This window comes from Natator depressus, chromosome 2, assembly GCF_965152275.1.
Source record: "Natator depressus isolate rNatDep1 chromosome 2, rNatDep2.hap1, whole genome shotgun sequence".
Classification (NCBI taxonomy): Eukaryota; Metazoa; Chordata; order Testudines; family Cheloniidae; genus Natator; species Natator depressus.
In genome coordinates, this window is record NC_134235.1 from 222,317,862 (window position 1) to 222,340,190 (window position 22,329).

General features: G+C 42.1%; 1 protein-coding gene across 4 annotated transcripts in view; it reads right to left on the minus strand.

Annotated features, from left to right (window-relative positions):
* Positions 1-22,329, minus strand: part of RUNDC3B (RUN domain containing 3B) — a 139,826-nt gene that overhangs the window by 97,292 nt on the left and 20,205 nt on the right. For all 4 annotated transcript variants that reach the window (XM_074945981.1, XM_074945979.1, XM_074945978.1 and 1 more), the window contains exon 3: positions 2,309-2,442. In XM_074945981.1, coding sequence (XP_074802082.1) covers positions 2,309-2,442 — 134 coding nt within the window. The remainder of the gene's footprint in view (positions 1-2,308; positions 2,443-22,329) is intronic.

The window sequence follows — 22,329 nt, forward strand, 5'->3', positions numbered from 1 at the left end:
CTGAGTACTTTTAGGGAGAACAAAGGTAACAAAACAACTACTACTTATGCTAATGACACAAATAAGGAAGGGACAACTGGTCAGAGGCCAAAGGAAGTAGAGAAGGAAGTGAGGGGGGTTCGCCCATGCAGTGCTAAATAGCCTCCAGGCAGACCATGAGGGAGGGAGAGCACATGCCTGGGCTCAACGGGACACTGCTGCCAAAAGTCTCCCATTAGAGGTGCAGACACCTAAAGTGGAGCACCCATAGGGACACTACTCGAAGAAGAACAACGCTTCCTCAGTCCCCTAGCACCCTTCCTCTACTTATGCTATATTGATGACATCTTCATCATATGGACCCACAGGAAGAAGGCCCTTGAAGAATTCCACCTGGATTTCAACAATTTCCACCACACCTTCAACCTCAGCCTAGACCAGTCCACACAAGAGGTCCACTTCCTGGACACTACAGTGCAAATAAGTGATGGTCACATAAACACCACCCTATACTGCAGGGGCCGGCAACTTTTCAGAAGCGGTGCGCCGAGTCTTCATTTATTCACTCAAATTTAAGGTTTCGCGTGCCAGTAATACATTAACATTTTTAGAAGGTCTCTTTCTATAAGTCTGTAATATATAACTAAACTAGTATTATATGTAAAGTAAATAAGGTTTTTTAAATGTTTAAGAAGCTTCATTTCAAATTAAATTAAAATGCAGAGCACCCCGGACCAGTGACCAGGACCCGGGCAGTGTGAGTGCCACTGAAAATCAGCTCACGTGCCACCTTTGGCATGCATGCCATAGGTGCCTACCCCTGACTTATCCTATATCCCTTTGTTAATAAACTTGTTCTATTTTTCCTTCAAACCAACTCAGTTGTGCTTGAAGGGAAGGGTTCATTACCGCAATTAAGTTACTAAGCTGTAATGCCCTAACTCTTTAAAACAGCAGCGAATATCTTCAGTGAATGCAAAGTAATAGGGTCTGTACATTGTAGAGAGACAACTCCGACGTGCTTTCGGCTGGAGTTCATTGATTGTTACCCGCAAGACTAAGACTGGTAGAGTCTCAAGAAGTTTGCTGGTTCAGAAGACACCCTGGGGTGGCTGGGAGCTGACACACAGTGTCTAATCTCCAACAAAGCTCACTCTTGCTGTGGCAGAGAGATAACACAGTGGCCCACACTCCTAAGGCACTTTCAAGTTAGATATTATTTTCTCCACTTTCTAGAAAAATGGTTTTTATACAGAAATTAACTTTAATAGAAATGTTGGCTTCTGGTCAATTGGGGAGAAAACATTATCAAACTTCGCAGACAACTTTCCCAACAAAGAAATGTCCCCATATGACACAGAGGAAGAAGGATTTGTATAGACAAATTACCCCCAGAGGAATGTGTTTTGATCTGCGAAACAGGACCTGCAACCTCAGCGTGTAGCATGATAATAGAAAATTTCTTTAAGATATTGTTTCAATAGTATGCCAGTCAGGTTAAAAATTATTTTATTTATATATAAAAATTGAAAAGAGATTTTTATGCACATAGAGTGGACAAGTCCAGAGAGTATTGGGATTCACTTCATAACCAAACTTCCCAAAAATTATTAGTGTATTTAATACCTCTGGTAATCCTCCTGGGGCTTCCTAGAGGAAACTGTCACAAAGAAATGAAGAATTAATCTCTCATCTGCTAGTAGCCACCAGATAACTGATAGCCTTTCACTTGAAAAAGAAAAATAGCCCAAATTGAGAAGAATGGTTCCAAAATAAATGGGAGGATGTTACTGAAAAATTAAAAAGAGGACAAAGATACTTTGATATTTGGGTACCATATATTCAGGACTCAGACAAAGTACATTAACCTGCAGGAAAAAAAACAGCACACTTCTTTTTCTAAAAAATATTAATATTTGATAGACATGCTGATTTGATAAATATGAGTAGAGTCAGTAGTTTCACTCAATAAAAACCACCAGAAACAATATATTTTGGATGGTGTGAACAGGCTCAGCCTGTTATATGATAAACACTCTGTTAAATAGAAAGATTTGATGAGATTTATATTCCTACATTTTTCTCTAAACAAAAAAAAAAGCTCACTATTGTAATGATTATCATTCTGTTTCTGCTATTTACATGGCAAGGATTTGTAAAACTTCCCAAATAAATAGATAGTTAAAAAACAAAACAAAAAAAATCTTTGAAGGATTTTACAGGATAAACTTAGCCAGTTATATTTTCCTGTTGGGAACAAAAATAAAAAGATTAACATGTACATACAATAAATGGTAATTTGCAGCCACCTTGACATTTTATTTCTTACCTTTGCTCTAGAAGAACTGACATTCTCCATATTCTCAATGCTGCAGATGCAATTGTGTGAAACCTTACGGCAAGCTACTCGGATATAGTCCCAGAAGCTACGAGGGCTTTCATAGCCAAACCAGGTGATCTGACCTTAATCAGAAGGCAGAAGACACAAAAATATAGGTAAAGAATATGGATTGTTAGAAACGAGGACACATACCCAACATTTTAGATACATCTCAAGCTCTGTTACCACTGTTAGTGCACTGGTACAGCTGCACCAGAGGAACTGTACCCATACAAGTCCCTAGTGTAGATGTGTTGCACTTGCACAAAAAGTGACTTGCACTGGTGCAGCTTACCTTGCTTTGAAACCAGTGCGTAGATAAAGATTTAGTTTTGTCTTTTTTTTTTTTTTTTTTAAACTATCATATTGCAATAGCGCCCAGAGCTCTAAACTGTAATTAGGGTCCCAGTGTACTTCACAAACTCAAAGGCAGGGTCCAAAAAGAGCTAAAAATTCAAGTGCAGGTAGCAACAATGGGTTTTTTACTAGACGGGGCCATATACACTTCATGAATAAAAAGAAGCAAAGACAGAGCGAGAACCTGTACAGTAAAGCTATGCTTTACAGCAATTTTAAATTTATTCCCATTTGTTCTAGAAAACCATTGCTCCTATGCCAGCAGTTCCCAAACTGTGGGTAGTGACCCCATCACCAGATGGGATTGCAATGATCCGTACTATGCAAAGGACACCATTTTGCTATGTACACCGTTACCTTGCACATTCAGTGAGTGAGAAATCATGATGCCTGGAGGATACAGGCATCAAGCAGCATAACAGCATAACCTCACATGCACCATATGTACAGGGTCCTACACTGTGTGTGTAGAAGCCATTTTGTAGAGAAAAATGGCATCCTCCATGCAGCGTGACCTCTCACGTACAGTGCGTGCAAGGTCACGCTGTGCAAAGGATGCCATGTTGCTCTTCATAATGGCAACTTGTATGTGTCTGAGGTCCCAGCAGGAAAGTCTTCATTAAAATGGGGTCGTGCTGGCAAAAACTTGGGAACCCCACTCCTATGCCAACCAGTAGCAGATTTTGGGGCCCTGACAGTTGGTTTTCCATTGGAGGAGCAATCAGCGATGTGAAGTTTAAGTATTTTCTTATTGCAACTTGTTTTACTTGCAGTATATAAACACACCAATCCTTGAATACTGGTGGTAAAACAGCATGTAGCAAATTCCCTCTTTCAGAAATCTTAGCCAAAAAAAACACCCTTGCATGGTTTGTCCAATTGATTAGTGTGATGAAGGCAAAGGGCAAACTCTCCTGCTGTTTGCAATAGCTCCCCCAAAACAAACACACACAGCATTTCTTCCAAGACTGAATAGTGCTTGTGTAACACTGACAGACCCTGGTCGTCGGTGGGCGGGATCGAAGTCAGCATCTCTGGAGCTTAGTGCATGAGCCTCTACCGCATGAGCAAAATGCCAACTGGCTGTTTGCTCTACAGCCTTAGTGTGACACACACACACACACACATTCTACCACATGCTGGAGGTGTGTGGGTTACACTTGCATGCAAAGAATTTTTTTTTAAACTACGTGTAATGTGTCATCTGATTACTAATCATAAGGATAGAAACTGGCAGTTTCTCCATACAAAGCTCAAATCTAGATAAAAAATAAAAAAAAACCCTAGAAATTAAAACTTAAGAAATAAAAGATCTTTGCTTCTCTTTTCCCTTTAAAATATAATCTCTTTAAAAAGTTAAAACCACAAATATCAGTCTTACGTGTTCTTCCCACCTCATATGCCTAAAATGCCAGAGTGAGTGAAATCAGGTGGCAAAATGAAACCATCATACCTACAAATGCAACTGACCATTTACATCAGCTGAGGATCTGTTCAGGTCTAGAAAACTCAAGCCTGATTTCCAGAGCGCATTTGCTATTTGACTTGCCACTTCACCTCCTGACCTTGCCACATGAATTCATACAGGAAGTTGAAAATCTGAAGAAAGACTTATTAAAAATAAAATAAAATAAAATAAATAGGGAGAACCAAGTATAGTAGCTCAATTCTTCCATTCAGTGGTATAGCAATCACAAGGATTTCCAGTGCAGCAGAAACTTTCAGATTTTCAGTTTCTTCCATTATTTAAAAGAATCAGTGAGGATTTTTATCCCCAAAGAAGCTAATTGTTTCCACAAAAAGGGAAATATATAAATACAAGATGCACAGTGGATTCCAGGAGATTTCACTGGCTCATGACAGACTGAAATAGCTACCCAATGAATGTGGAAAGAATCTGTTTTTAATCCAGGCTGATAGATTATGGCAGTCAAGAAGTTTGTGGGAGATTTTAAAAGAATCCAGATGGGCTTCATTCCACCATACCAGAACAGAGCTTGAGGAAAAAAAAACTTTGCCTATGAAAAATAATCTTAGCCAGCCTGTTTCATTCGTTCATTCTCCCTTCCTTTAGGATTTGCTAGAATTGTGTCCAAAATACCTTCCAAAATGTCAAAAGATTCCCTATTGTTATTTTTAGATTTTTTTTCCTGACTGTCAAAGTTTACTTCCATTCTCTGATTTTCCCCATTTAAAAAAATAACTAAATAAAAGACTGTGTGAGCAAATAAAATATTTACCAACCAGTCAATACAACATCAGGACAATCAGAACCAAGCTCTACCCAAAGTACCCAGCCAGGTCCAGGACAATGGATTAGCAAAACTGTATGATTTTCATGTGTGAAAGTCCGAGCACTTTAAAAATTCTATTTTGGGGGTGGGGGGCCTGTTTGGTGTTCTCTAACATAATTTAAATGAAAATCCAGGATTATAATGGGAATGCAGGGTATTAGTTACCAAGTGTTTGTAACTTAACTTTCATGTGTTTAGGAAATGCTGAATAGTTATTGTGACTTTTTTCTGTATTATAGTTTAAATAAATTACCAAGACAATTGAAACTGATCAAGCAAGCTTTCACAATCAAAAAGCTGCACTTTAGGCTTCACTTTTCAAATAGAGAAGTTACGTCTTTTACTTACAATTGACAAATACAAATTATTTTGATGCCCTAGAATTACTAACTGACATTACTGTCATGGTCTCTGCATCTGCAAAAAAACCCAAACAATTTACATATAATTTATGGCTATTTGGCCCATCCTGCAACATCCTCAAAGACTATTAGTATAGTAAAGTCTGGATGAGCTATTACCAGCAGTGATCACTCCCTTACAGTGTGTATGATAACACCCATTTTTTCATGTTCTGTGTGTACATAAATCTCCTCACTGTATTTTCCACTGAATGCATCCGATGAAGTGAGCTGTAGCTCACGAAAGCTTATGCTCAAATAAATTGGTTAGTCTCTAAGGTGCCACTAGTACTCCTTTTCTTTTAGCATACTTTATGTATGGGAAGTGCTTTCATGAAACTGTAGTCACCTTTGAACAAAAAGATTATTTCAGAAATAGTGCAAATTAAAACTAAGTCAATAGAAGTGTGCAATTTTGCTAACATAAAAAACAACAGAAGCTCAAGAACAGCGGAGCACAATCTTAATTAAGAGTCCAATCGCCAAGTGCACATACACATTGCAGAAGCAATGTTCACAGTCACGTGTAGATGTGCTGTCTTCTTGGTCACTTTGCCTTGCGGGCTGGCCACAGGACTTTTGGAATGCCATGGGAGAACGGCTTGGGGTGGGCTGAAGGGTTCAAAATAAGCCTCCTAAAACTTGCTGTTCTTGGTGCCCTGTGCTCAGCTAACAAACAGGAGCAGCAAACAGGGGAGTCTTGCCACAGAGTTCTCTAGGTGAAGGAGAAATAACTACGTAACCCTTAGGGTGAGTGTGTTGTCTGTTAGTTGGTTTGTAGTTGTGAACTTGTTTGCTTGCTGTGCGCCTGCTTGGTTGAAGTTTATAGCGTGGTCTGTTTGGGGCGCTGTGTGCTGAGCCTAGCAGCCTGGTAGGCAAGGCTGAGAGCTTCCTAATTAGCCTACTACTACCCTTTAAACCCTAATCTCTTTAGGATCCTTGACAAGGGGGCAAGGCTAACTTGGGGAGAACAGGGATTTTAAAAGCCAGCTCATAAGCAACCAGAGAAGCTAGCGAACAGAAGCAGCAAGCAGGAGAGCATGGGAGCCAGACCCACCTAATGAAAATTCTCTAAAATGTTAGGCCAATAACGCTCCCATCACCATCACCCACAAAAACTAAACACACACAACAACAAACCTCACACAAACACCGAACAAAAATAAACCCCTTCAAGAGTAAAATAATGCAGGCAGAAGTCGAGCGGCAGAGTGGGGGCTATCCACTTTATTACACTGAATGCAGCACGTATGATTACCTGCCTTGCGGGCTGGTGGCATGTGTGTGCACTCAATGCAAGCAGATCGTGGCCCTCAGAGATGGAGTACAAGCTCTTCAGACCACAGGAGCTGAATTGGAGGAGCTAAAGGAGACAGAGGTACACAGACAAGACTTTCTAGGACACAGTAAAGCCGTCCCTCCCACCATCTAGGAACCTCTGTGCTGCTGAGGAGGATAAAAATTTCAGAGAACAAGATCATCAAGCTGGAGTGGAGAGAAATGATCCCATAGTTGGGACCCTCCTTCCAGATGATGTCATGGTATCCTCTCACACTTAGGATACTCCTCCAGGGCAAGTGACCCCTGTTATTAGGAAGAGACCGGTAATAGTAGCGGGGGAGTCGATTATTAGAAATATAGATGGCTGTGTTGGTGATGACCAGGAGAACCACACGGTGAACTGCCTGCTGGGTTTGAAGTTTGTGGCCCTCTCGAGACATCCAGACAGACTTATGTGCAGTGCTGGGGAGGAGCTGGTAGTCATGGTACAAGTAGATAGTACTGACACAGGGAAAAGGTAGGAGACAGGTCCTGGGGTCCAATTTTAGACTGCTAGGTAAGAGATTAAAGTCCAGGACCTCCATGGTAGCATTCTCTGAAATGCTTCCAGTTCCACATAAAGGGCCCATTAGATAGGAAGAACTTCAAGGTCTCAATGTGTGGATGAGACAATGGTGTTCAGAGGAGGGATCTAGGTTGATTAGAAATGGAGGAGCCTTTTAGAAAAGGAGGATCTTGTACAGAAAGGATGGGTAGAGCCCTGCGCGGATACAAAAATGATCAACCCACGATCTGAACCGGGATCCACTAGCCATCTTTTTACCTGTATCTGTGTCTGCACCGGCAGCAGCAAGCCATCTCACAAGGGCTAGCAACCGGGGTGGGGGCAGGGTCTTGCAGGGAAGAGGCAGTGTGAGGGTGGGGACTGAGGGGTAAGGTGCAGGGTGGGGGCGGCGTCTCGAAGAGAAGGGATGGTGCAGAGAGGGAGGCTGGGAGAAAGGGGCGTTGCATCACATGCTGCTCCCGGGGGCTAGCAAGCAAAGGCACACAGCAGCAGCAGTGCATGTTGCATCACAGTGGGCCGGAGTAGTGGGGTGCCAGGGCCCCGCCCGCTCCAATCCCTGGTCAGGAAGGAGCGTGGCGAGCAAGTGCTGAAAAATCTAAGAGAATGTTGGGAACCATGAGGAAAGGGATAGATAAGACAGAAAATGTCTTAATGCCGCTATAAAAGTCCCTGGGATGCCCACACCTTGAATACTGCATGCAGTTCTAGTTGCCCCATCTCAAAAAAGATTATTAGTATTGGAAAAAGATACAGAGAAGGGCAACAAAAATGATTAGGGGTATGGAACAGCTTCCATATGAAGAGACTACTAAAGGCGGGGGACATGATAGAGGTCTATAAAATTATGAAAGGTGTGGAGAAAAAGTGTTATTTACCCCATCATATAAGAACTATGAGTCACCCAAAGAAATTAATAGGGAACAGGTTTAAAACAAACAGAAGGAAGTACCTCTTCACACAATGCATGGTCAGCATGTGGAGCTTGTTGCCAGGGGATGTTGTGACAACCAAAAGTATAAGTGGGTTCAAAAAAAGTATTGGATAAGTTCATGGAGGATAGGTCTGTGATGCTGTATAGAATCTGGGGGACACTTTAGGATATTATGAATACCAATATTGTAATGAGTTGTGCCAGATATTTTTGCCTTACACACCTTACACAGCATGTTATAATTTGCCAAGTATGATAAATCTTGTTTATGGGTTTGTATCACCTTTGTATTGTAAAGTTATACGTATGTCTGTAGTTCCAAACTTGTGCTGTACATCTGGCTGACACCCCCAATAGATTGGTTTCAGCATTGCCTCGCCTGCCTGATGGCTCATCAAGAGATATCAGTGATACAACTGACCCATTGAGAAAAAGCAAGGGCTACACCTTATGACTCGGCAAGGCATGCAGGGGCATACCTATGGACAGAACTCTAAGGCTTCTAGGTCATGGGCTGTGCAGATTGGGTTTGGAAATACAAGCTGTATGGCAAAAGACTATAAAAGACAGCTGCATCTTCTCCATTTTGTCTTCAGTCCTGCTTCTTGCCTCTGGAGTAACTTTTCTACAAACGAAGCTCTGAACAAAGGACTGAATGACCCATCCAAGCTGTGGATGTGTTCCAAAGGGACTTTCAAGCCAGCATATTTACCAATACTGCTAAGAACCTGATATATGGACTTCGAAGTCTTTGTATGTATGTGATTGCTTCGCTATTTAACATCTCTCCTTGTTTTTTCTTTATAATAAACCTTTAGTTTTAGGCACTAAAGGACTGGCTGACAGAATGGTATTTTGGGTAAGATCCAAACATATACGGACCTGGTAACATGGTTGACCCTTTGGGGTCAGAAGAACATTTTGTATATGTGAACAGAGAGTTTTTTAAATAACTTCTCACTGTACTGGACCTGTGTTATTGGGAGCCAGAAAACTGGAATGCAATAAGGGGGCAGTGTGATTTCTCTTCCCACCCGCCCCCAAATCTTTTTTGCCTCTTGATAACCAGTGTGGGGATCAGAAGCAGTTTGTGACTGGTTGGGGAGATTAATTTCAGTGTTACCCACCAGTCTAGGGAATATCTGCTCTCCCTTTTGCAGCCTGTCTGGACCTCAGCATTTCCAGTGAGGGCAGCCCTAGGCACACTGGGTCACAAGGTCCATCAGTGATTATTAGCCCACATGGTCAGGGATGCAACCCCCTGACTATCAGAAGCTGGGACTGGAGGACACAGGGATGGATCATTTGATAAATTGCCCTGTTCTGTTCATTCCCACTGAAGCATCTGGCACTGGCCCCTGTCTGAAAACAGGATACTGGGCTAGATGAACCACTGGTCTGACCCAGTATGGCGATTCTTGTGTGTGTCCTGGGAAGGGGTAGCCTTTGGGAAGGGAATGGCTTCTGGTTACAAGCATGTCCAGAGAAGTGCTGTTGTTCCAGTAACTAGTGTTGGCCAACGTTTTAGTGCATAACTGGGATGTTGTCCTGCTTGAGCTTGCTGTACTGGGTGGGCACGCATAGCAGCACTCTCTCCAGCAGACCATTCTGTATCTGAATATGAGTCCATTTCAGCAGTGTCCCGGTAAAGGTCAATGATCTTGTGGGTCATTGTGAGGTTCTGTTGGCACACGTCTCTGCTCAGCTGCCTATCCTTTTCCTACAGTGAAAGATCCTTCCAGTACTCAGTGCTTTCAGATCTTTTCTGAGAGGCGATGAGAAGATCTGTAAACATTTCTTCCCTTGTCCTGCATTTTATTCCATGGAGATTGGCAAACTGCCCAGATGTAGACAAGGGGCCTGTCCTGAAAGGTCTTTGAATTTCAGATGCAGGAGCTGTGAAAGATATGAATTTTAACAAATAGCTCTCATTCTTATGAAGTTCAGTTTCCATGACAGCAACGATAAATTTTCCCCACTCTTTTGGAACACCACCCCCAGAGCTTCTTCCCTGTCTTGGAAGACCTGTCATCATGGGTCGTTTTTCACTTTTTTTCCCCCTCTGTGCCTAGGAACCCTATTATGATGAACCTTGTTGTAATTATGGGACATTTTCAGAGCTGGGTGGTTGTCCCGATTTTAGACAGGCAGCATGTGCTGTTGTTTTACAAGGTCCAGTATCCAGGGGCAGTGGGTGTCAGGCAAATAACAAGCAATGGACTGGGGAATGGTGGCAGTGAAATAAGAGCTATATAGTGATTGCCTTTAAGCCTCTTTAGGCAGTGATTACTTTGGAGGATGTTACACTGATTCGTATGACTAGGAAGCAGAAGATAGCCTTTTTGAATAAGTCCAAGGACAGACCAGAAAGATAGCAGTGATACATTCACCAGGATGATCCCCCAAAAGCATTTCAGGAGTGGGGATCATGATCTATGCTGGCATAAATGATAATGCTGCTGTACCATACCTTGGGAGACAGGCCAGTTCTCGCTTTCAGACAGCCCCCCAACCTAAAGCAAATACTCACCAGCAACTACACCCCACACAACAAACACACTAACCCAGGAACCAAACCCTGCAACAAACCCCGGTTCCAACTCTGTCCATATATCTTTTCAAGGGACACCATCATAGGACCTAACTACATCAGCCACACCATCAGGGGCTTGTTCACATGCACATCTACCAATGTGATGTATGCCACCATGTGCCAGCAACGCCCCTCTGCCGCCCCCTCACTCAATAACAGACCTAAAAGTGGCAATTCTTCAACAACAAAAACAGACTCCAACATGAAACTGCAGAACTGGAATTAATTTGCAAACTGGACACCATCACATTAGGCCTGAATAAAGACTGGGAGTGGCTGGGTCATTACAAAACCTAAACCTAATTTCCCCCATACTAATTTCCCCCTACTGTTACTCATACCTTCTTGTCAACTGTTTGAAATGGGCCACTCTCATTACCACTACACAAGTTATTTTTCCTCCCTTGGTATCCTGCTGTTAATTGAAGAATTGCCACTTTGAGGTCTGTTATTGAGTGACCAGGGAGAGTGAAGCGTTTTCCTACTGGTTTTTGAATGTTACAATTCTTGATGTCTGATTTGTGTCCATTTATTCTTTTGCGTAGAGACTATCTGGTTTGGCCAATGTACATGGCAGAGGTTGCTGGCACATGATGGCATATATCACATTGGTAGATGTGCAGGTGAACGAGCCCCTGATGGTGTGGCAGATGTGACTAGGTCCTATGATGGTGTCCCTTGAATAGATAGGCAGACAGAGCTGGCAACAGGGTTTGTTGCAGGGATTGGTTTCTGTTGTGTGGGGTGTAGTTGCTGGTGAGTATTTGTTTCAGGTTGGGGGAGGGGGGGCTGTCTGTAAGCGAGGATTGGGCTGTCTCCCAAGGTCTGTGAGAGTGAGGGATCGTCCTCCAGGATAGGTTGTAGATCCTTGATGCGCTGGAGAGGTTTTAGTTCGGGGCTGAAGGCAATGGCTAGTGGCGTTCTGTTACTTTCTTTGCTAGGCCTGTTCTGTAGTAGGTGACTTCTGGGTACCCTTCTGGCTGTCTGTTTCTTCATTTCCCCAGGTGGGTATTGCAATTTTAAGAACGCTTGATAGAGATCCTGTTGGTGTGTGTCTCTGTCTGAGGGATTGGAGCAAATGTGGTCATATCGTGGAGCTTGGCTGTAGACAAAGGATCGTGTGATGTGTCTTGGATCAAAGGTGGAAGCATGTAGGTAAGTACAGCGGTCAGGTTTCCGGTATAGGGTGGTGTTTATATGACCATCGCTTATTTACGCTGTAGTGTTCAGGAAGTGGATCTCTTGTGTGGACTGGTCCAGGCTGAGGTTGATGGTGGAGGGGAAATTGTTGACATCAAGAATTGTAACATTCAAAAACCAATAGGAGAGCACTTCACTCTCCCTGGACACTCAACAGACTGAAAAGTGGCCATTCTTCAACCAAAAAAAAAAAACCTTCAAAAAAACCACACTTCAACAAGAAACTCCTGAGCTGGAATTAATTTGCAAACTTGACACCATCAAATTAGGCCGAAATACAGACTGGGAATTGCTGGGTCACCACAAAAAGTAATTTTCCCTCTGTTGATACTCACACCTTCTTGTCAACTGTTGGGAATGGGCCACATTCACCCTGATTGAATTGGCCTAGTTAGCACTGGTTCCCCAACTTGGTAAGGCAACTCCCATCTTTTCACGTGCTGTATATTTATACCTGCCTACTGTATTTTTCACTCCATGCATCTGATGAAGTGGGTTATAGCCCACGAAAACTTTTGCCCAAATAAATTTGTTAGTCTCTAAGGTGCCACAACAACTCCTCATTGTTTAAGCAGTAGTGTAGACCAGCCCTCAGTCTCATCTCTAAATGCAACAGCAGCAGCAACATGGCAGCTTAAAAAAAGAAAAAAAAGGTAGTCATAACACAGCATCAAAAGGAAGCTCCATTACAGCCCAGCACTACCTCTGGAATACATCATCATTGGTGAGGGGGAGTTTGCAAAAGCTCAGTCAAGGGATTACATTTAAATCGTTCCTGTAATAATTTCAATGGGATATTGAAATACTATTATAATTTAAAGTATTAACAGCTTCTCTTGTTAAACACCAGATTGTTTAGATAATATATTGCTTGAGAGGATTCATGGGTTAATCTTGGTAAACAGAAATAGTGGGATTTAATTGGAACTTAAGATCCTTAATAGTCATTGATTTGTTTCTCTCAAGACCTTACCTTGAATAGCTTCTTTTAGGTAACGGAGTTAAAAACTCTTGTGTTTCACAGGATGTAGTTAAGATTACTTACCTCTCCCCATTTATAAATAGTTTTTAAACCAAATAGGATTCACCAGCCTTTAAAAAAAAAATTCTTTTAGTTATCTATAGATGGGGACAGGAATTTAGGATATACTGAGACAAGACTCACTACTAGGGTGATCAGATGTCCCAATATTTGGGGCTGTCTCTTATATAGGCACCACCCCACTCCCATCCTGATTTTTCACACTTGCTATCTGGTCACCCTACTCAATACTGACTTTGGAAAGAATATACTTTGGTCTTAACTTACCTCGAGATGAGTTTCCACCCCACCCCACCCCCAAAAGGAGAGCCAACGTTGTCAAAGGAGTAATCTGCTGAAAGCTCTCCACAGAGATATACAGAAGAGATTGTAAGTACAAAACGTTGTTTGTTGTTCGTATTTTGGTTTTTTCTTTAAAGAAAATAATCAGTTCATAAGTGTGATTATTTTGTTTGTCTTTAATCATGATGACATCCCCTAAGAAATGGAAAGAACCCCATGTGGCTAAAATAGAGGGAGTCACATTCCTGAACTGGCATTCAGAGAAAGAATAAGGATGGAAGTCTCCGCCATTTGATTCCTTCAGAGCCCCTATACAAACCTGTTTATTAGGGCTTTACCGAGGGGTCACAAACTGGCAATTAAGCTATTAAAAAAAGTATGAGGAAGCATGCTGCTTCAGACTGGGAGAAAAAACCAAAAACCCCACACACTTTCCCCATTAACAAAATGTGACAGTATGACGTTTTAAAATTTAACCATTCTTTATGAAAAGTTACTTTTCATTCTATTTCTAAACCACAAAGTTATAGGGGACTACTAAAAATGCCCCATATTTTTCTCTGAATACAAAGCACAACAACAGGTATCAGCCCAGCAACATTCTGCCTGCAATGGAACACTTATATCACCCATTATAATCACGACAGACTACTTTTTTCACCCACACAAAAGGTATGGCATTCAAAGCATATTAGTCATTTCCATCAATAAGATGCACTCTTTCAAGCCCTATATTTCATAACATATTTCCTCCAAAGAGATAATAAAATGTTTTATGACAAGTCAAATCTTGATTTTATTTCTCTCAAATTTTAAAGTAAAATAACCATGTACAGTGATCTCTCTCTAGAATATAATAAACTTTTACTGCACCACTAGCAATTCCCTATTCTGCAACACATCATGTGAAAACTTAGCAATTTTTTTATATATAATTTTGATAGCTCATATATATATATGCTTAAGCATTTTTTTCAGTTTCCATTTTAAAACTGCAGGAAATTATGGGGGGGGAGGGTCAGACAATTGCTTAATGATAATAGATGTTGAGATTCAAAAAGTTAAAGCTGTACAACTCTTAAAACACACATTGCCAATATCCCATGTCAAAATATACAATACAAATACCCTTAAATTAGACTCTAGTAAATCCTCAAGCAGCATTTTTCTTACTTTATCTATACATTTTTATTATGATGGAATTTTTTTTGTCAGTTTGCATATATATGGTGAAATCTAACATTATTGACACTTACCAATAAAAGTCTAATCCTTCCAAGCCTAATTCTGTGAAGTGCAAGTTTTTGCTTTACTCTGTTATGACACTATTTACTGAGCATTGAAAACTTGGGCAATCTTTTACTTTTTAAGTCATATTCCTTATTAGCTTTGTGTTTGTCAACAGCTATAATCACAGCGGTAGTTACAAAAGTGAAAAAAGGAGGCAAACAATTTGGGGTTTGAGGATTTTTATCTTTTATTTAGAAGAATGCTCTTTTGCTGCATACTGCCCCTCCCACCCCAGATTTCTGCTTGGCCTGTTGGCGGAGGGAGGCAGGGAGAGGGGATCCCTTCTTCTGCTGCACCTGCCCTCTGGCATACTCGACCCCTGTCCCTGGCAGCTGGGCCCAGGCAGGAAGCAGAAGGGGTGGGCCCAGCTGTTTCTCATGCACGCTGTTCCAGGTCACTGCTCCATGCAGTGTGGCGGCTACCTGAAAGAGCCTGGCTAGGGCAGTGTCCCAACCTGGGCCCAGCTGCTGGGGACAGGGACCAAACAAGCCGGGGAAGGAGGAAAGAGGGCTCTGGCTAGCTCGGCCCCTGTCCCTGGCAGCTAGGCTCAGGAGGGGAGTGGGCTGCTGCCCCAGATGGGCTCTCCCTCAGGCAGCTGCTGTACGGCACACAGGGCTGGATTAATCTTTTGTGGGCTCCGGTGGCAGGACCATGGCCCCACTCCCTGCTCTGCCCATGCTTGGTCGCTTCCCCCCAAAGCCCTGCCCACCGCTCATTTGGGGGCAGGGAGCAAAGAGGAGCAAGTGAGGGTGGGGCCTCGGGGCAGAGCACAGGTGAGGGGAAGCAGGGAGGTACTGGGTCTCCTTCTGAGTGTGGGCCCAGCACCACAATGCCATTGTAAACCTGGTACTGGCTGCACAGAGCAGCGACCCGGAGCAGCCAGCTTCAACCGCCGTGAGAAATGGCTCCCTCCCACTGCTCACCCAGGTCCGGCTGCCAGGGAGAGCAGCTGAATGTAACTCTGGTGGGGAGGGGTGAGCGCAGTGGCCCCAGGCTGGGCGCCCCACCAATATCAGGAGGTACGAGTCACCTATGCTCTTTCAGGAATTGCATATGCGCTCCAATCTGGCTAGAAGACTGCCAAGGCTTGTGGTATGATCGACTCCAAAAATCAAGAGGCTCTTGAGTTCTTAGAATGGCTGACCAACCTGATTGCCTTCTATGAGGAGATAACTGGCTCTGTGGATATGGGGAAAAGCGGTGGGCGTGATATACCTTGATTTTAGCAAACCTTTTGATAGAGTCTCCCATACTATTTTTGCCAGCAAGTTAAAAAAGTATGGATTGGATGAATGGACTATAAGGTGGATAGAAAGCTAGCTAGATTGTCTGGCTCAATGGGTAGTGATCAATGTCTCGACGTCTAGTTGGCAGCCGATATCAAGTGGAATACCCCAGGGATCAGTCCTGGAGCCGGTAACTTTCAAAATCTTCATTAATGATCTGGATGATGGGATGGATTGCACCCTCAGCAAGTTTGCGGATGAAACTAAACTCGGGGAGAGGTAGATACAGGGTCAAGAGTGACCTAGACAGATTGGAGGATTGGGACAAAAGAAATCTGATGAGGTTCAACAAGGACAAGTGCAGAGTCCTGAACTTAGGACAGAAGAATCCCATGCACTGCCACAGGCTGGGGACTGATTGGCTAAGCAGCAGTTCTGCAGGAAAGGACCTGGGATTATAGTGGACGAGAAGCTGGACAGGAGTCAACAGTGTACCCTTGTTGCCAAGAAGGCTAATGGCATATTGGGCTTCATTAGTAGGAGCACTGCCAGCAGATCGAGGAAAGTGATTATTCCCCTCTATTTGGCACTGGTGAGGCCACATCTGGAGTACTGCGTCCAGTTTTGGACCTCTCACTGCAGAAAAGATGTGGACAAACTGGAGAAAGTCCAGCAGAGGGCAATGAAAATTATTAGGGGGCTGGGGCACATGACTTATGAGGAGAGGCTGAGGGAACTGGGCTTATTTAGTCTGCAGAAGAGCAGAGGGAGGGGGGGATTTGATAGAAGCCTTCAACTGCCTGAAGGGGGTTTCCAGAGGATAGAGCTAGGACGTTCTCAGTGGTGGCAGATGACAGAACAAGGAGCAATGGACTGAAGTTGCAGTGGGGGAGGTCAGCTATTAGGAAAAACTATTTCACTAGGAGAGTGGTGAAGCACTGGAATGGGTTACCTAGGGAAGTGGTGGAATCTCCATCCTTAGAGGATATTAAGGCCAGACTTAAAGCCCTGGCTGGGATGATTTATTTGAGGTTGTTCCTACTTTGAGCAGGAGGTTGGACTAAACGACCTGCTGAGGTCTCTTCCAACCCTAATCTTCTAGGATTCCAAGAGTCTTCAGATACTTTGCTTTCTTGGACACAATAAAGCAACCCTCTCCAGACCCACATCTCCAAAGCTCTGCTAAATACTGAAAGGTGACAAATGCATTTTAATAAGTTAATTAGAAAAAGAGGAAAGGGGGAATAAAAAGGAGTCCAAAATTCTCTCAGAGCTCAGAGGAAGAAAGAAAGGCCCTCTAGTGTGAAATTTCATGATGTACGTGTATAAAGACACACACGCCATATATACTTATGCATCAAGTCATTGTTCAAAAGGATATTTGATGAGAATTTTTGTTCAGTATATCACTGAAATTAGAAAAAGTTATAGAAAAAGTTCCCTGCATTGTCAAGTGGGTAATTACTCAACATTCTTTGTCACTTTGTGACAATTATATTTCTACCCAACTGTGTGAAATCTCTCTTCCTCTGACAGCATGACAGCAGATAGTAATTATGCTACTCAAATATCAGCCTATACACAATGTTCTTCACATAAAATTTAGGAAAAAAGTATAAATTATTTAAGTAATTTATAGAGTATTAAAAGGTAAATTGCAAAATTATATATATAATTATACCCTTATCTTATGCATTATCATCTCCATGCAACCCCATAGCTGTTTACGGAACTTGGAATAAACTAAGATCTCCCAAGTCCCAGTCCAGCACCCTCACTGGAAGACTGGTCACCCTTCTCCATATACTCAGCAGAAGAGTCTACTCTAAAACATGCATGAAACACAGGTAATGGATGTTCGCCTAAAGCTGATGGGTGACTAGAAACTGATCTGGGGGTGAAGGAGCAGCCAAATCTTCTAGAAAACTGGATCCAGCCCCAAGGCATCCCTAAATCTACCCATGCCATGCTCAATAAGGAAGACGTGCCCCTAACACAGGGTACTTTGGAGAGAAAGCAGCACAAGGAAAAATGTCAGAAAAACCATAGCTAGATAAGCCATCTGTATCAGTCTTTGAAAGCCATATAACAGCCTCACAGGCCAAAGACTCACAACAAGGCTGCAAAAGGCCCTTACACAGGGAAACAAGGCAGAGAGAACATTCAGGCCCAAAGCCTCAGTGCCAAGGCAACCTCCATTTTTCTGATACCACACATATAGAAGATTCCCAACTAAGGCATTGTGACAGAGTGCTCAAAGCAAACAGGTGAGCTACCACTCTGATCACTTAGGCAGCAGTTCTCGTGGAGAAAGGTGACTGGGGATAATCATCTATCAGGCTGGGAGGGCTAATGAAAAGTAGCCATTAGTTGAGGTGTATAAAAGATGACACAGGAAGGAAGTGAGGAGGGAGGACCTGGGCTAGCTGAGTCTAGTATGCTCCAAGATCTCAAGGAAGGCAGACCTCTGTTCCTCCCTTGACCTGTAGGAAAGGGTGAAAGGGCAACCAGCACTCTAAATACTTTGCTGCATGAGACTGTATTGATGTTGATGATGGGAACATAAATCATTCACACAAAGTTTCCACTTACTGTCTGAGAGGTTTCTGGGGCATCAGAGGACAGGGATGGAGCATGCCCTGTTACAGATGTACAGAAAAGTTCTCAAACTCCTCTTTAACAGCATTAGATACTGAATGCTACAGTGCTGAAGAAGCCAACAAGATGGCTAGAACCAAAGTAAACAGTGACCACTTATTTCAATGTCAAGGGGGTTTCCACTGATATCAATTACTTTAATGCAGACAAATCTCTTTGGCAAAACTCAGTCCCAGACCTTCAATTTCTTGCTGAACTGCAGAAAAGGTCTAGAGGAACAGATGTGCCTCTTCCTCTGTGATGAGGAAGTAGTTGGGGCTGAGCTTGACTCACCTTCATTTCTTCTCCATTTTTCATAACCAGTCTTCAAGGACATCAGGACTTTGGCTTTTAAATAACTAGGCTCTTTAGAGTGGGGCAGTATGTTCAAGGAGTAAGGCCTTCACTCAGGCACTGGGAATATTAGTTGGTGATGGGCATCTTTCCCCTCCATGATGTGCACCATTTGAATCCAGACTTGCTGGGATCAGTTATGTTGATCACAATGAGAATAATAATTGACTGTAGAACAGGATCAAGAAACTTACACACAAAACTAAAGACAGCCATGGAGACTATGCACCAACAAGGAACTAAATCTAAAAACTAATCACTCACTAATAAAACTATACTACTAACAGAGCTTCAATATGTACTTGCACAGATTAGGATTTTGGGTGTTGGTTGTTAAGAAAATGAAAAAGCACCAAAGGAGGGTATACAGGTTCTAACCTCAAGTCTGATAAGTGAATGGTGAAACTATATTTCCTTATAACATTGGGACCCAAGTGTTCAGTAATGCAATAGGGTATAAATTTGGCCCCAACAATCTGAACACCCAGTTGGAGCTCTCTACAAAGCAGAAATAGTGTAATCCCATGGAGGGATGATCCATACCAATAATACGCTGAAGATCTGATCAGTGCATCCTATTTTTAAAACGTTCCAAGATTACACCGAGTTTTTGGAAAGTCTTATGACGTTACTCTGTAGACAATTGTACAGCAGAATGGTATTGCACAACATAGTTCCATTTTTATAGCTTCACATAGTTCTAGGGGATTTGAAAGAAGGCACCTAGTGCCAACAGCACCAACACAAGCTAAATATGCCAGAATCAACAAGGCTCCATGGTTCAAGTTCAAGGAGCATAGCATAAAACATCAGAAGGGAAGGAGGAGGATAATTATTTGTACTAACATAACACGTAGGACCCCTAGTCAGGGGTCCATTGCTGTACAAACACAAAACCATAAGACAATTCATGCCCCAAGAATGTAAAACATAAGATCTGGAATAATATGCACATTTCTAATTCAATTGTGCCCTTGTTAAATACCTACTACAAAGAAAAAAACATTGAACCCAATCTCTAAAACAGTAGGTAGCAACTAGGGCTGTCAATAGCAGTTAACTCAAAAAAAATAGCTGTGATTAATAAATTCCTATCGGTATTCTATTGTTTAACAGTGGGATTAATCGCAATTAATTTTTTAAAATATTTCTGGATGTTTTTCTACATTTGATTTCTATTACAACACAGAATACAAAGTGTACAGTGCTCACTTTATATTTTTCATTACAAATATTTGTACTGTAAAAAGGACACAGTATTTTTCAGTTCACCTTATACAAGTACTGTAGTGCAATCTCTATCATGAAAGTGTAACTTACAAATGTAGAATTTTTTTGTTACATAACTGCATTCAAAAACAAAACAATGTAAAACTTTAGAGCCTACAAGTCTAGTCAGTCCTACTTCTTGTTCAGCCAATTGCTAAGACTAACAAGTTTGGTTACATTTACAGGAGATACTGCTGGCTGCTTCTTATTTACAATGTCACCTGAAAGTGAGAACAGGCGTTCGCATGGCACTTTTGTAGCCGGCATTGCAAGGTATTTACTTGCCTGATACACTAAACATTCACGTGCCCTTTCATGCTTCGGCCACCACTCCAGAGGACATGCTTCTACACTGATGATGTTTGTTAAAAAAAATAATGCATTAATTACATTTGTGACTGAATTCCTTGGGGGAGAATTGTAGGTCTCCTGCTCTGTTTTATCCACATTCTGCCATATATTTCATGTTATAGCAGTCTCGGATGATCACCCAGCACGTTCTTCATTTTAAGAACACTTTCACTGCAGATTTGACAAAACACAAAGAAGGTTCCAATGTGAGATTTCTAAAGATAGCTACAGCACTCGACCCAACTTTTAAGAATCTGAAGTGCCTTCCAAAATCTGAGAGGGACGAAGTGTGCAGCATACTTTCAGAAATCTTAAAAGAGCAACACTCCAGTGGGGAAACTACAGAACCCGAACCACCAAAAAAGAAAATCAACCTTCTGCTGTTGGCATCTGACTCAGATGATGAAAATGAACAGGAGTCGGTCCTCTAGGCTTTGGATTGTTATTGTGCAGAACTTGTCATCAGCAAAGATGCATGTATTCTGGAATGGTGGTTGAAGCATGAAGAGACATATGAATCTTCGCGAATCTAGCATGTAAAGATCTTGCAATGCCGGCTACAACACTGCCGTGAGAACACCTGTTCTCACTTTCAGGCAACATTGTAAACAATAAGGGGGCAGCAGTATCTCCTGCAAACTTGTCTGAGTGACTGGCTGAAGTAGGACTGACTGGACTCGTAGGTTCTAAAGTTTTACATTGTTTTATTTTTCAATGCAGTTGTTTTTTGTACATAATTCTACATTTGTAAGTTCAATTTTCATTATAAAGAGATTGCACTACAGTACTTCTATTAGGTGAATTAAAATATACTATGTCTTGTTTTTTACAGTGTAAATATTTGTAATCAAAAATATATAAAGTGAGCACTGCGCGCTTTGTATTCTGTGTTGTAATTGAAATCAATATATTTGAAAATGTAGAAAAACATCCAAAAATATTTAAATAAATGATATTCTACTATTGTTTAACAGTGCAATTAATGGCTTGACAGCCCTAGTAGCAACTCTTTCATGGTGTGGACCATATCTTAATATATAAATTCTCATCATTCACCTCTTCTTTTTTATGATGACCATTTCCATTGCCATTTGCATTTGTCAAGGCTGATTCCCCACTCTAGCACTTTGAGTGCGGACGGTGGGGGCCCGTAAGGATTCTAAAAATTAATACTGGCCACTCCAGCTTGTATTAAACTCCCAAGGTTACAGCTTTTCTCTGATCTTGGATAGGTAGATGCTGCCACCACCCAAGTGCAAAAACCCCTTTGAGAACCCAGAAAGGCACACCTGGGAATTCCTTCCTGTAGGGTACCCTCAAGCCCTTTCAACCCCCTCCAGGGAAGAGCGGAGAAAGAAAACAAAGGAAATCAGCTGTTGCCACCAGCTAATTAAACATGCGCACAAACCTCTTAGGACACAAAATCCAATCCTGTTCTTAAAAACGGTAAATTTTATTAAAACCAGAAAAGAAAAAATACATTTGAAAACTTGGGCTATTGCTAGATTTAAAAACCCCACTTACAAGAATTAAGTGTCACGAATAACCTTCTTGAGGTCCAGCTTAAAGGTTACAAGCAAAACAAAAGCATTTGGGGTTAGAACAGAGGAGTCCAAAAGCCATAAAGAAATAAAGAGAGAGAAACCAAACTGCGTCATCCTAGACATTTCCTGATCTACTTACATATCTGGGGGTTTCAAGTGAGTAGTTTTAGGTAGGATTCTGATGATTTTTCATACCTGGCCCAAAGCTTCTTACAGCATAGCTGCTCTGTCCCTTCTCTCCGGGAGAGCAACAGACAAAGGGGAAGTTTTTTCCCAATTTTAAGAAGTTCTAGCCTTCCCATTAGCTCTTTTGGTCAGGTGCCCACTCCCTTCCTTTTACCTATGCAGGGAGA